This window comes from Pan troglodytes, chromosome 4 (assembly GCF_028858775.2).
Source record: "Pan troglodytes isolate AG18354 chromosome 4, NHGRI_mPanTro3-v2.0_pri, whole genome shotgun sequence".
NCBI lineage: Eukaryota > Metazoa > Chordata > Mammalia > Primates > Hominidae > Pan > Pan troglodytes.
In genome coordinates, this window is record NC_072402.2 from 119,782,009 (window position 1) to 119,798,166 (window position 16,158).

Sequence of the window (16,158 nt, forward strand, 5' to 3'; positions counted from 1 at the left end):
GAATCTAAATCTTGATAAGAACAGGGATCATTGTGAAACCTTGCCTTATTCTAATCTGCTTCCCAGATTCATGATAGCTGTGAAAACCAACAGCCCATGATCATAGTGCAAACCAGCAGCCTGGCAGCCACTGGAGGGAGTTCAGAACAGGGTTGGAGTTTCTTCAGACACATTCCCTGAGTACTGTCATTATTTGACCTGACCGATGGTTAACTGGAAGGCTTAACTTGCAATGCTATATTTGTTTCATCTGAGTTAGAGCTTGCCCAATGAGATAAGCTTTTTCCCAGAGATTGTTTTTCAAAAACAATTAGAGGCTTTTTTTTTTTTTAACATCAAGACTGCCTTAGGCAGTGAGTAACAGTTGGGGTAAACAGTAAATTAACCAAAAACTAAGTACGTTAAAATAGCGTCTTTAATGTCTTTTTTGAGTAAGTCTGAAGTCTGGGCTTCCTCAGGGAATTTCTATTGCTTTTTTTCTATTACTCTTTTTAACCAAAAGTAACCACACTACTAAGCTTAATGAATCAGAGATTTCAACGACCATACACAACAAAGAATATAGACCTTACACATAAATAGTTCAGAAAGGTTGAACAACTAAAAGATAGGGACTTTGATAAGTTATGACATATTTTTTTGGAATCAAGGAGATTATGTACATGCATAAAGCTGTGTGCATACTCAGGAAAAAGCTGAGAAGGCCCTAAACTCTCACCAATGGCTGACCTTGAGGCACTGCATAAGTAGGTGAAGGCTAAGGAGAAGCTGTTAACTTGTGGCTAAGTATTAAAGGTGTGCCACAACATGCAGAGTCCCCAATACAAAGAGAAGTATTGATTCCAGGCATTTAAGGAAATCTGTCCAATTATTAGCACACTACTAAGCATATGAATCAGATATTTCATACCCAACAAAGAATATAGACTTTACAAATATATAGTTCAGAAAGGTCAGTAAACAGCAAAATATAGCAACAACAGCAAAACCTGGTGAGGAAAGGGAGTCTGATTTACAGAGTTGTAACATGTTATTTAAAATGTCCAATTTTCACCAAAAAATTATGAGACATGCACAAAAACAAGCAAGAATGGTCCATGCACTGATGGGGAAAAAAGCAATAGAAATTCCCTGAGGAAGCCCAGACTCCAGACTTACTCAAAAAAGACATTGAAAATGCTATTTTAAATATGTTCAAAGAACCAAAGTAAACTATGCCTAAAGATCTAAGAGGAAGCCTGAGAACAATGTCTCACCAAATAGAGAAAATCAATAATGAGATAGAAATTACGAAGAAAAGCCAAAAAGGAACGGACAGATTCTCAGAGACCTGTGGGACACTGTCAAATGTACCAACATAGGCATGATGAAAGTCTCATGTCAACCAGAATTTTCACCCATAGCCATACATGCCCAAGAGAATTGAAAACATGTAATACTTGAATGTGAATGTTCATAGTGGCATAATAGCTAAAAAAAAAGAATCCAAATATCCATCATCTGATGATGAGTAAACAGTGTGGTTTATACGTACAGTGGACTGGATTCAGGCATAAAAAGGAATGAAGTATTGATACAGACTACAACGTGAATGGATGAGCCTTAAGAATATCATGCTAACAAAGAAGCTAAACACACAATATGGTTCCACTTATATGCAATGTCCAAAATAAGTAAATCCATAGAGACTGAAAATAGATCAGTGATTGCTAGGAGCTGGGAGAGGGAAGAATAGTGGGTGCATGCTAATGAGTCTGACATTTATTTTTAGAAAGATGAATGTATTCTGGAATTGGATAGCGCTGATTATACGACCTTGTGAATATACAAGATCCACTGAACTGCACTTTAAAAGGGTGAATATTGTGTGAATCATATCTCAATTTAAAAATACATATATAAAGTTCCCTGGGTGAATACTGGTTTCCCTCCTCCCTTCAGTATATGTAGTACTTCATTTGAAATGTAGTGAAATTTATATGGTTCTGACAGTATTTTATTTTAATGATTTTTCCTCCATCCTTTGTAGTTTTTTTTTTTTTCCTTTATGTATATGAAACGGCAACACTGTTCGTGAAGTCAGAGCTACACAAAATACTATAATCGGAGGAGTGGCTACTCTCCCCTTTCCCATTGTTTGTTCTTTCCACCCCATTCCCGCCCATCCCCTGTAAACAATAAATCTCATTAATCCCTGATAAATTCTTCCTGTGTTCTTGTTTGCACAGATGAACAAGTATATGTCTATTTTTCTTACCTCATATTCTTTCTTATGCAAAAATTAGCAGTCTCTACATGATTACGTGAACTTTGCCTTTTTCATTTAAAATATATCCTGGCAATCACTGCAGATTTGTTCATAGAGATCTTCCTCATTTAAAAAATTGTCTTATAGTACTCCACTGGGTAAATGTATAAGAATTTACTAAACCACTCTTCTATCTATGGGTATGTGGATTATTTTCACATTGTGCAATTACAAACAATGTTGCAAAGGAAATATATGAGAAAACAGTATGTATTTCATGTTGTTGCAGGTCTGTCTTCAGGGTAAATTTCTGGAAGTGGGAATGTTGTGTCAGAATGTAAATGCATGTGTAGTTTTGTTGAAAATTGCTAAGTTCCCCTCCATGAAGGTATGTATGCCCACTGCAATGTATGACAGAGGCCTATTTTCCCATCACCTCTTTGTTTTTTTATTTGTTTTTTTGTTTTTGTTTTTGTTTTTCTTTTGTTTGTTTTGAGATGGAGTCTGGCTCTGTTGCCTCCCATGACCTCTTTGTGACAGTAAGATGGGTAAGAAATATTACCTCTGTGTAATTTGGCTATGTATTGCTTACTCTTTGGGAGGATAGTTGAATGCTTTTTAATGTTTAAGGACCACTTTGGTATCAATTTTTTGATTTTTTTTTTTTTTTTTGCCCATTTTTCCACTGGTGAGGGTTTTTTTTTCCTTTTTCCCCCTAATTTTTAAGGTTTATTTATTATATATTAGGGATAGTAGCCCTTTACCTGTTTTATGTACTGCAAATATTTTTCCCAATTTGTCAATTGTCTTGATTTTATGTTGTTTTTCTATCATGTTATTTCTTTTTCTGCCATTTATTTCTGCCATATAATCAGGTGCATGAGTTTCTCTTTTAATTTCCTTTTATTCCATTTTTACAAATGTGTTGAGAAAAACAGTTCAAAAATCTTTCCTTACAACAGTTTGCTTGCTTTGCTTGCTACTTCATCCAATATCAGTATTGTGTCAATATTGTGCTTTTGCTTTTTTTTTTTTTTTGAGGTAAAGTCTCACTGGAGTGCACTGGTGCCATCTTGGCTCACTGCAACCTCTGGCTCTCGGGTTCACGCAGTTCTCCCTGCCTCAGCCTCCCCGTTAGCTGGGATTACAGGCACCTGTCACCACGCCTGGTTTTTTATAGTTTTAGTAGAGATGGCGTTTCACCGTGTTGGCCAGGCTGGTCTCGAAATCCTGACCTCAGGTGATCTACCTGCCTCAGCCTCCCAGAGCGCTGGGATTACATGTGTGAGCCCCCACGCCCAGCCGGTGCTTCTGCTTTCTTGTTTCCATTTGCCTGGAAGACCTTAGATATTCTTTTATTTTCAATCTTTTTTTGTTTTTTTTTTTTTTTTTTTTTTTTGAGACAGAGTCTTGCTTCATTGCCCAGGCTGGAGTGCAGTGGCACGATCTCGGCTCACTGCAGCCTCTGCCTCCTGGGTTCCAGCAATTCTCCTGCCTCAGCCTCCTGGGTAGCTGGGATTACAGGTGCACGCCACCACGCTCAGCTAATTTTTGTGTTTTTAGTAGAGATGGTGTTTTGCCATGTGGGCCAGGCTGGTCTCGAACTCCTGACCTCAGGTGATCCACCCGCCTCAGCCTCCCATGGTGCTGGGATTACAGGCGTGAACCACCGCGCCCGGCCTATTTTTAGCCTTTCTAAATAATTGTTTTAGGTGTTTCTCTTGAATAGAGCATATAGTTGGTTCTTTATGAAGCCAAATGAAGATCTTTTCCATTTAATAAATGAAGTAAGCCCTTTCACATGTGTTAAGATGAATATGTTTGCTGTCAACCCTGCCAGATTTTATGCTGTAATTATTATATTTATTACATTTAGTCTGTTTTTCGTTATAATGTGTTTACTGTGCTCTCCTTTAAAAACAAAATCTTAAATTTGGTATTTAGGAAGGTTTATGTTTCTGTTGTCCTTTTGCTTATACTTTTTTTAATGCCCTTAGCGCCCCCCCATTTTTTATTTAGAATCTGTATTGTCCATCTTTAATGACATTCTTTAACTTTCACATGTTGCTTAAATACCAGTTATTGAGTTTTCCTACTTTCCTTTTTTCATCTACCTTCTCTTCCTATTTTTAGTTGCATCATTTTTTATTCATCAGAACATACAGCACAAAACAAATAGCATTATCGTATAACCTATTATTATTATACCCTGTTCTCACCTTAATTTTGATCTGAGATTTGCAATTAAGTATATTTAATGCAAAATTGCTGAAGTTTCTCTAGTCATTTTTTTGTTTGAATAAAGTTTATTTTCTAGCAGATTTCTTAAAAAAAAAAAAGACTCATGGAAAGAATTTTTTGAGCTCTTGATGTTTAAAAGTTTTTCTGTAGTTTTGATACTTAAAGAACCATGGCTAAATCTTGGGATTGTTACTCTTAGTGATCCTGCCACTCTTCCTTGTGACAGCAAAACTCTTCACTGTATCTTTGATAAATCTTTTCCAGGAGTGTCTCTTGCCCCTTTCCCAATTAGGAGATGTATCTATTTGTCTGGGCACAGGATACCTTTCTGTCCCTTTCCAGGGATACAGGGTTTTTTGTTGTCGTTGTTGTTGTTTTTTCTATTACCCTTTCACAAGTCACAGTGAGTCTTCACCTGTGTCCTGAGTGACAGTGTTTGATGTCCTTCCTTCCAGTGGCTTAAGTTTTTGTTGTTGTTTGTTTGTTTGTTTGTTCCAGTAGGGAAAAAGGGTCCTAGTGGAGATTTGTATCTTTCCTACAGCAGCAGCCCCTCCTCTTTCAGGCCTACATCCTCAACAGTTTTATCTGCCCTGTCTCCCATCTTTCTCCTGAGTGTCCAGTGTAGGCTCATATCTATGAGCCTAAGATTAGATGCAAATTCCCCTTATGTCAGCAGCTCTCAGGGCTTCATAGTCTCAAGTTAGCCCACATTCAGCTGCAGCAATTCGTCAAAAACTTTAATCAAATACTTCTTACCTTTATGGCAACCCCATCTTCCTTCTGTGCTCTGTCACAAGTGAGCCAGTGCTCTTAAATCTTGTTCCTAGGAGGTGCTTGTACTTCCCTAGATCTCTGGCTGCTTGGTTTTCCGACTACCACATCTCTTTGTTGGATTCAAGAAAAGTTATGATTTTGTAATTTTTTCTATTAGAATTTTTAGAGTGGAAATAATGATCATTCCAGCTTACTATATTCTATGCCCCAGTTTCATTTTTATGGTATCTTTTGTGCTGTATAAGTGTTTTTATGTAACCAAATTTATCAATCACTTCAATTTGCCATCTGTTTTTTATCTTATGTAAGAGAGCCTACCCTTGTTGGACAATGCAATCTACTACCATAAGCCTTGAGCTTCCACAGGTTCTCGCAAAGTATACCAAGAGCTCAAAGCCCTGTTCACCTTTTACCTGGGTCATTTTTCAGGATTTTATTTGCACTGAGCAAGCTTGAGGAATGAGTAACATCTCCTCCAGGACAAAAATCAGTCAAGTTCAATACTCCTCTCCTACAGTGAATCTACAGGTATCAAACAAATGATGGTCCTTTGTGTTTTCCCCATAGGACTTGGGAGCATACAAGTATACAGGAAGGGGTTAACTCAGCTGGCCAGGGTTGCTCAAACTCTGCACATTCCCAAGATATGCTTGTCTTCCAGACTGGTTCTTGGTCAGCTCCTGGGAGATGAGCTCTGAACTAACAATTCTTTGTGATAAGAGCATTTTTGTATGCATAAGGCCTTGGACCTTCTAATACCACTTTGATCAGCTAGTTTTATCTAAGTGATTTATGGTGAGTACTGATCTGTGCTCTGGGAGACTGGAGTCTGAGTAGCTGAGGTCAATCATACAGGTGATTTATATCTATGTGACTGACCCCCCCATTAAAAACCATAGACCCCAAGCATCAGGTGAGCATCCTAGTTGGCAACACTTTGCACAAGTTGTCACACATTGTGCTGGGAGAAATAAGTACATCCTGAGAAAGGCCTGTCTTTGGGACTGGCTCTTGGACAGCTCCTGGAAGATGACCTCTGAGCCTTTTGCGAACGTGGTACCGATTTGATCAGACAGTTTATGTTAACAATGTGATTTATGGTGAACATTTCTTTCTCTGGGAGGCTAGAGATGGAGTAGCTGAGTTCAGTCCTGTAAGTGATTTACGCCTATGTGATTGACGCTGTGTAAAAACCTTGAACACCAAGGCTCAGTGTGAGCTGCCCTGGTTGACAACATTAGTACATGTTTTCACACATCATTTTTGGAGTGTGTCCATATGACTCAACTGGGAGAGGACACCTGGAAGCTTGCCCCTGCCCCTGTTTTGTCCTAGGTTTTGCCCCATGTACATTTTCCCTTTGCTGATTGTAATCTATATCCTTTAATCTGTGATAAACGATGACTATGAGTATAGCAGCATATTCTGACTCCTGTGAGTTTTTTTTTTTTTAAGAGACGGAGTTTCACTCTTGTTGCCCAGGCTGGAGTGCAATGGCGTGATCTCGGCTCACTGTAACCTCTGCCTCCCTCCCGGGTTCAAGCAATTCTCCTGCCTCAGCCTCCCGAGTAGCTGGGATTACAGGCATGCACCACCATGCCTGGCTAATTTTGTATTTTTAGTAGAAACGGGGTTTCTCCATATTGATCAGGCTGGTCTCCAACTCCCGACCTCAGGTGATCCGCCCGCCTTGGCCTCCCAAAGTGCTGGGATTATAGGCGTGAGCCACTGTGCCCAGCCTCCTGTGAGTCTAGTGAATCATTGAGCCTCAGGGTGGTCTTAGGGACCCCCAACCCAATGGGGAGACTGACACAAACATCATGCTCACACTCTGCCTCTTGTTTTTGCCATGACTAATAAAATTATTTGTCTCTAATCCAGGACCACGTGTCTTCTGCCGGCATCCCTAAAATTGTTGCAGGCTAACTTAGTAGCTTGCAGGTAGGGTAAACTCCCATTCCTCATAGAATTCTTACCATCTTCAAATTATTCCATGTTTTCCTCTTGTATTTTTATAGCTATATGTTTAAATGTAGCTCTCTCTTTTTTATTTTATTTTTTTCATTTTTTAGAGTCTTACTCTGTCGCTATGTTGAAGAGCAGTGGCGTAATCATAGCTCACTGCAGCCTTGGACTCCTGGACTCAAGGAATCCTCCTAAGTAGCCAGGATTACAGCCACATGCTAACACACCTGGCTATTCAGTTTTTATTTTGTATTCTTTTTTTTTTTTTTGGTAGAGATGGAGCCTCACCACGTTGCCACGTTGCCCAGGCTGATCTCAAACGCCTGGCTTCAAGTGATTCTTCCACCTTGATTTCCCAAGGTACTGGGATTATACGCATGAGCCACAGTGCTTGGCCTGAATGTAGCTCTTAATCCATCTGGATTTACCCCTGTGTGTTCTGGCAGAGATTGGCAAACTAATTGATCAAACCAATAATTGATTGGTATACTAATTGATCAAACCAATTAGTATACAGCTAATCTACATTTTCCAACCCCTCTTGATGTTAGGTTTGGGTCATGTGACTTAGGAATTGCTTAATCCTTAAGTGGAATGTGGATGAAAACTATCTGAGCCATTTCCAGGTGTGGCCCATCAAATCTCATATCTCCCACTCATTTTTTATGTCTTAGATGGATGCCTACCTTTTTAAGATGAAGGAATAATTATCACAATTATCAGCCTAAATAATGCTATTTGGACTTAAGTGATCATCAAATAAACACCCGTTTTGTTAAACCAATGAGAGTGGAATTTTTTGTTATAGTACAGGTAGCACTATTCTGATAGAGAAATTGGTGCTAGAAAAATGATACTCCTATAGGGGTGGGGGATGGGGAAGAAGCCCAAAATATAGGCTCTGGCACAGGGTCGGGAGGAAAATGACTAGCCAGGGCTAAAAAATGAGATTCATGTCATACAGTGACAAAACAGTTATTAAAATGGTCATCTGCAATTTTTTAGAAGGTGGGCCACATGGTTCCTAACCCTATAGCTCTAGGAAAAAAGACTGGAAAATGAAATGTTATTAGTGAGTGTTGGGCTGTGGGAATCATTTACTAGTTTGCAAGCAAAACAAAAATGAAAAGCAAAGGATGGAAAATCACTGCTTCCAGTCCCAAGTGATAAGAGATTGTGTACAAAGATCCACTGAGACTCCTGGCTCCAGCATAGACCTGAGTAAGGGTGTGCAATTTCCTTCCAAACATGATAGCCTTTAAGGCATAAGGGCAAAGGAAGGAAAATGCAAGGCAGGCTTGAAAACTTTATTTAGGAAAGAACTTTAAGAGATGCTACCAATGTATGTAATAGAATAGACACCCTCCTCTCAAAAACTATAGTCATTTGCCTGTTTTTGGTGCCAAAGTAATTGCAAGACTGGACTCCATCAGCCTTTGAATGTTCTATCGTTAAACGTACTTTGGGGCTCCCAAACTTTGTCAGGGAAGAGGTGGGATGCAAAAACTATAAAAACCCGCAAGGAGGGTACACTCTCCATCATTTATTTCAAATGTGGCATACGGTAATCATGAAAAAAAAAATCTCCAAGAGGATGGCTCTAGTGCTTTGAAAAACAATGAACAAGTACTTCCTTCCGGATAGCAAAATTAAAATCAAAGAAATGCCCTTACTCCTGGATCAGAGGACTTCAAAATGCTTGCTAGTGAGATATCATAACTATAACAGAACTGTGTGTCCTCTGTATCTCTCATATTCCGTAATGGGAATGGCAGCTTCTATTATAAATTTGTCCTTACTCATCCTAGTATGCTGGGCCTGGTGGCAGGGGAGAAATTTCTATAACTGGTGTTTAAGAAGGTATATCCAGAATTGATGGAAAGAACCATGCTTCATTCAGAGATCTTGGACTTTGAGCTGGTTATAGTAACTGGATGGAACTTTGAATTGCCTCTGTTGAGGAAGGAGGGTGTATGTTCTGGGTGTGGTAGGATATTTGGTAACCAGAATGACATAGTATGTTAAAAACTGGCTAAGTGCTTACTGAATCTATTTCTTCTTTCCTTAGGCACCTGGGCAAATAATATTTCCCAGCCTCCGTAAAGTTAGGCAAATTCTGGCCAGTGGAATACAGGTAAAATGATTGCATGATTTTCACCTTCCCCACAAAACTTTCCAGGTAATCTTCCACATTTCTTCCATTATTTCCCAGACAGACGTTGATATACTGGGCAATTTTCAAGATAGAGTTTGAAGATGGTGAAGTTTCTGTTTGCTGGGTTCTCTGAATAATTGCATTGAGCAGATCCTCCCAAGTCCATCCAGTCTTTACACAAGCAAAAAATGAATGAGTATTGAAGTGACTGAGATTTAGGGAGTTTATCTGTTACTGTGGTTAGGATTATCCTTACACATATATGATATATGGTTGAGATCTAACTATTCTATTTTGTCCAAAATGAATAATGTTCTAATGCTATATTTGAGTAATTGGGTTATCCTTATTTGAAATGTCACCATATAATCATGTAAATGTTCCTGGAGACTCTTTTAGCTTATCTCTTTATCTGATCCAGTATTACATTTTAAACTATTATACCTTTATATTTTATTCAGATAACCAGTAGCTTGGTTTATCCATAAATCTTTTCCCCCAAATTTCCTTAGCTATTCTTATACCTTTTCTTTACAAATAATTTTTTAATCAATTTGTGAAATTTTATTTTTTTAATAATGTTGGGTCATTACTTTTGATTAATTTTAGGAATTATTTGTAACCTGGGAAGTATTTGTATTTCAAACATCTCTTTTTGTTATTCTCTAATTAGTTGCATAAAATCATGGATTTGTCTGTGTGAATTGGGCCTATACTATAGAATTGTAGAACAAATTATATGTACAGGAACATATTCAGTAGCCTAAGTATGATATCATCCTGCAAAAATTAAGTAGCCTTTAGCTGAATACTGGAATGTTGTTTGTACTTTGAACATGTGTTTCTCTTCAAGGGAAAACTTGTTTTGAAAGAAAGTCATTCTCCATGTTGTTTTCAGGATAAAATTAAAAGGATGTTTTTCAGTAAAGACAGCCAAAGCTTAGAGGGTCAATAAAGGGAGGAGGGTATTTGTGTTTATTTTTCAACTGACTACGGTATGAATACTCAATGCTTAGCTTTGCTGTCTCTATCTGGACAGAAGTTCACAGCCTTCACATACACCAACAAACAAGCAATTTAGCTCGTATTTGAAATAGGTGTGAATTAGTTGATATCGTAGGCACCAGCTGTGGTAAAGGAGAGGTTGTCAGGCCCTATCAAATTTTTAAAGATTTACAAGCACTAAAATTGCACAATTAATATACCTAAAGTGTATGTTCTTGAGTGCTTGAATTTATGTTCTGCACTTTAATACCTGCAAGCCTCCCTCCCTCAATTTTTCAGATCTCTGTTCAAAGGTCATCTTGTTAGAGTGAACTTCTCCGACTTCAGTTAGAAAGTATCAACTGGTTATTTCCTCCTTTTTGCTTTTTCTTCTATGACATTCATCACCTAACATATATAAGTTTATATAGTTTTCAGCCTCCTCCATCTAGAATATAGATTTGTGGATTAGGGACAATTTTGAACAGTGGTTGATACATAGTAAGTGCTCAGTTAAATATTTGCTTTTCAAAAATATGCATAAGTTTTTCAGTTTATCAATGACTCATATGGTTGAATAGCTGTAGTCACCAGTTAGGAGGCTATTAGAATAATCTAAATGAGAGATAGGGTGGCTTGGGCTTGAGTAGTAGCAGTGGAGAATGAGAATGGGAGAGAGAGTGGTGGATATTTGATTATATAGAAAGGAATGAATCAATCCCCTAAGGAAAGTATGGTAGAGTAATTGAAATAAGAAACAGTATGATTACTGGGCAGCATTTGGGGCCCATTTGAACTTTACCATAATTGATTTAAAGTGAAAGCAATCAGTATAGGCATTTGTATTTTTATTTCTGTGATATGCTTTTTTTTTTAACCATATCTATTTTGGGCTCTTGGTCTTTTTCGTTATTGGTTTGTGGGAGCTCCTCATATGTTAAAGGAATTAGCCCTTTGCCTACCATGACTTGCAAAGAATTTTCATTTTCTCATTTGCCTTTTAGCTTTAATTTTTTTTCAAACAGAATATTTCATTTTATTCATGTTATAAATGTGGTCTGATCTTTTACATTCTAATTGGCTGTTGGTGGTATATGTGAAGGTTATGAACTCCTATATACTGATAATTTTCTCAGCCACCTTACAAAACTCTCACTATTTTTAATAGTTTCTCTTGTATTTTTCCAGGTTCAGAATTATATCATCTAAAGATATTAATAGTTTTACTTATTCCTTTCTAATTTTCATAATTCTTTATCTTGCCTAATTAGAATTGCTAGTACCTCCAGTAAAACATACAATAATAGCAATGATATTAGACCACCTTGTTTATTTCTGACTTTAATGGGAATAATTCTAGTGTTTGCTTTTAGCATGAAATTCACTTTTAAATTTAGACAGATATGGTGTTAAGATCTATTCCTCTTACTGAAATGTTTTTTTTTTCAGTTCAAGAATAGACATTGAGCTTTATCAGATACCTTTTAAACATTTATGAAAATGAAGATATGATTTTTTGTTGTTCTTTAAACATTTCTTGGAATAACTCTGAAAGAACATTTGTGCCTGGTGCCTTTTGACAACTCTATTTTTTCTGTATTAAGTTATCTGTTTCTATTTTAATCTGAATTCAATTTAAATTTCTCTTTAAAAGTAACCATTTTTGTCCCTGTTTTATATGTTATTTGCAGAACTAAACAATGTAACCTCTTGATTTTTTTAAATTTTATTTTTTATTTTCTGAGACAGGGTCTCACTGTGTCACCCAGGTGAGTGCTGTAACACGATCATGGCTCACTGCAGCCTTGAGCTCCAGGGCTCAAGCGATCCTCCTACCTCAGCCTCCTAAGTAGCTGTGACTACAGATACATGCCACCACACCTGGCTTTGTAGAGACAACATCTTGCTATGTTGCCCAGGCTATTCTTGAACTCCTGAGCTCAACTGATCCTCTTGCCTTGGCTTCCCAAAGTGCTGGAATTACAGGCATGAACCACCACACTTGGCACCTCTTGATTTTTAAAATAACTTCTGCTAGTTTGAACTATTTTGCCCTTTTTCTTATTTTGCATATTTGTGTTTTATACTTCTTTTCTAGATTAGTTAGTTAACAATTTTCCTAAGGAAGGTATGTATTTTTTCTTTGTGTGCTCTTTTTGCCATATCCCATAGGTTCCAATGCATTGTGATTTTTAAGATACTGTTTTTCTCTTTTCTACCTTTTCAAAATTTCATTTCAACTGTTTTCTCGATTTTCCTTCTCTGCTATTTTAGAATTTCTTTTGGTATTAACCTTTAAAGTTAAAGGTATGTATTTTCTTAAAATCTAAATGAATCTCACTCTATAGGCCTACCAAATAATATATAGGCCTCAGAAGTCTTTCACCACTCTTATCTTGCATGCATTTTTGTCAAATATTTTAATTACTATAGATTATTGCTTAAAACAGTCAATGTTCATGTAGATTTACCCACGTTTACCAGTTTCTGTGTTCATCAATTTTTCTTGTCTCCATCCTTCTTTCTAATATTATTTTTCTACTTTCTTAAGTACATATGTTTTCAGCATTGTATAGTGATAGTCTCATTCTTAAATAATAGTCTAATAGGGTCATAATACTTACTTCCTTCTGTTACTATGAAAATATCTGTCTCACTATTTTCTTTTCTTTTTTTTCTTTTTTTTTTTCTCTTTTTCGAGACAGAGTCTCCCTCTGTCGCCCAAGCTGGAGTGCAGTGGTGCGATTTTGGCTCACTGCAACCTCTGCTTCCTGGGTTCAACCAATTCTCCTGCCTCAGCCTCCTGAGTAGCTGGGATCACAAGCATGCCTTGCTACACCTGGCTAGGTTTTGTATTTTTAGCAGAGACAAGGTTTCACTCTGTTGGCCAGGCTGGTCTCAAACTCCTCACCTCAAGTGATCCGCCCACTTCAGCATCCCAAAGTGCTAGGATTACAGGTGTGAGCCACCATGCCCAGCCTGTCACTGTTTTCTGACTTTCTTTTGTTTCTGTCAAGTCAGCTCTCAGTCACATTGTCATTTTATAGGCAACTTTTGTGTATGTCACTGATTCTTTTACAATATGAAATAATTGCATTTCTTAACAGAGGCTCTCTTTACAGTTGTAATTTTGTATACTATACTTAATAATACTCCATGACTTTAGAATAAGGGTCAGCAAACTTTTTTTGTAACAGATGAGGTTGTAAATATTCTAGACTTTGCAGGCCATAAGGTCTCTGTGGCAGCTACTCAACTCTGGTATTGTAGCACAAAAGCAGCTATGGATAATATGGAAACAAATTATTCATTAAATTTTTTTTATTTAACTTTTAAGTTTTAGGGGTGGATGTGCAGGTTTGTTATATAGTTAGTCTCCTTGTCACAGGAGGTTGGTGTACCGATAGTCTTGTCTCCCTGATAATGAGCATGATACCTCATAGGTAGTTTTTCTGATCCTCTCCCTCCACCCACCCTCCACCCTTAAGTAGGACCCAGTGTCTGCTGTTCCTCTCCTAGTAGCCACGTGTTCTCATTGTTTAGTTCCCACTTGCAGGTGAGAATGTGCAGTATTGGATTTTCTGTTCCTGTGTTAGTTTGCTTAGGATAATGGCCTCCAGCTCCATCCACATTGCTTCAAAGGACTTGATCTCATTTTCTTTTTAATGGCATCATATGGGGCATATGTACCACATTTTCTTTATCGAGCCTAACATTGGTGATCATTTAGATTGATTCTATGTCTTTGCTATTGTGAATAGGGCTGCAGTGAACATACATGTGCATGAGTGTTTATGGTAGAACAATTAATATTCCTTTGGATATATACCCAATAATGAGATTGCTGAGTCAAATAATTCTCTTTCAAGTTCTTTGAGGAGTTGTCACAACTACTTTCCACAATGGCTGAACTAATTTACACTTCAACCAGTAGTGTAAGTATTCCCTTTTCTCCACAACTTTGCCAGCATCTGTTATTTTTTTTTACTTTTTAATAATAGCCATTCTCACTGGTGTGAGATGGTATTGCATTGTGGTTTTGATTGACATTTCTCAAATGATTAGTGATGTTGAGCATTTTTTCATATGCTTGTTGGCTGCATGTATGTCTTCTTTTGAAAAGTGTCTGTTCATGTCTCTGACCCATTTTCTAATGGAGGTTTTTAGGTTTTTTTCTTGTAACTTTGTTTAAATTCCTTATAGATTCTGGATATTAGATCTTTGTTGGATGCATTGTTTGTTAAATATTTTCTCCCATTCCATAGATTTTCTCTTTATTCTGTTGATAGTTTCTTTTGCTGTGCAAAAGCTCTTTAATTTAACTAGGTGCTACTTGTCAATTTTTGTTTTTCTTGCAATTACTTTCAGTATCTTCGTCATGAAACCTTTGCCAAGTCCTGTGTTCAGAATGGTATTTTCTGGGTTGTCTTTCAGGGTTTTTATAGTTTTAGTTTTTACATTTAAGTCTTTAATCCATCTTGAGTTAATTTTTGTATCTGGTGTAAGGTAGGGGTCCAATTTCAATCTTCTGCATATGGCTAGCCCATTATCCTAGCACTATTTATGAACAGAGAGTCCTATCCACATTGCTTGTTTTTGTCAACTTTGTCAAAGACCAGATGGTTGTACATTTGTGGCACTATTTCCAGACTCTCTATTCTGTTTTGGTCTATGTGTCTGTTTTTGTACCAGGACCATGCTGTTTTGGTTACTGTAGATCTGTAGTATAGTTTGAAGTCAGGTAGTGTGATGCCTCCATCTTTGTTCTTTTTGTTTAAGATCGCCTTGGCTATTTGGGCTCTTTTTTGGTTTCATATGAATTTTAAAATAGATTTTTCTAATCCTGCCAAAAATGTCATTGGTAGTTTCATAAGAATAGTACTGAATCTGTAAATTGCTTCAGGCAGTATGGCCATTTTAACAATATTGATTCTTTCTATCCATGAGCATGGAATGTTTTTCCATATGTTTGTGTCATCTCTGTTTTCATTGAGAAATGTTTTATAATTCTCATTGTAGAGATCTTTCACCTCAATAGTTAGCTGTATTCCTAGGTATTTTATTCTTTTTGTGGTAATTGTGAATGGGATTCTGTTCCTGATTTGGCTCTTGGCTTGTATGTCGCTGGTGTATCGGAATGCTACTGATTTTTATACATTGATTTTGTATCTTGAAACTTTCCTGAAGCTCTTTATCATATTGAGGAGCTTTTGGGCAGAGATGGTGGGGTTTTCTAGATATAGAATCATGTCATCTGCAAACAGAAATATTTTAACTTTCTCTCTTCCTATTTGGAGGCCTTTTATTTCTTATTCTTGCCTGATTGCACTGGCTATGACTTCCAATACTATGTTGAATAGGAGTGGTGAGAGAGGACATCCTTGTCTTTGCCTGCTTTCAAGGGGAATGCTTCCAGCTTTTGCTTATTCAGTATGATGTTGGCTGTGGGTTTGTCATAGATGACTCTTATTATTTAAAAATATGATCCTTCAATGCCTAGTATATTGAGGATTTTTTAAATTATACTTTAAGTTTTAGGGTACATGTGCACAACATGCAGGTTAGTTACATATGTATACATGTGCCATGTTGGTGTGCTGCACCCATTAACTCATTATTTAATATTAGGTATATCTCCTAATGCTATCCCTCCGCCCCCCCTCACCCCACAACAGGCCCTGATGTGTGATGTTCCCCTTCCTGTGTCCATGCGTTCTCATTGTTCAATTCCCACCTATGAGTGAGAACAGCCGGTGTTTGGTTTTTTGTCCTTGCGATAGTTTGCTGAGAA

General features: G+C 37.4%; 1 protein-coding gene across 2 annotated transcripts in view; it reads left to right on the forward strand.

The window, feature by feature from the left end:
• Positions 1-16,158, forward strand: part of SRFBP1 (serum response factor binding protein 1) — a 110,890-nt gene that overhangs the window by 64,404 nt on the left and 30,328 nt on the right. Inside the window, exon 8 of one of the 2 annotated variants that reach the window (XR_010157317.1) lies at positions 9,297-9,362. Coding sequence is in view for 1 of the 2 variants with exons in the window: in XM_016953677.4 (XP_016809166.1) it covers positions 9,297-9,331 (35 nt within the window). In the remaining variant the exon portion in view is untranslated. Of the gene's footprint in view, positions 1-9,296; positions 9,707-16,158 lie in introns of those variants that run through there. The other variant, XM_016953677.4, reaches the window with a different exon arrangement.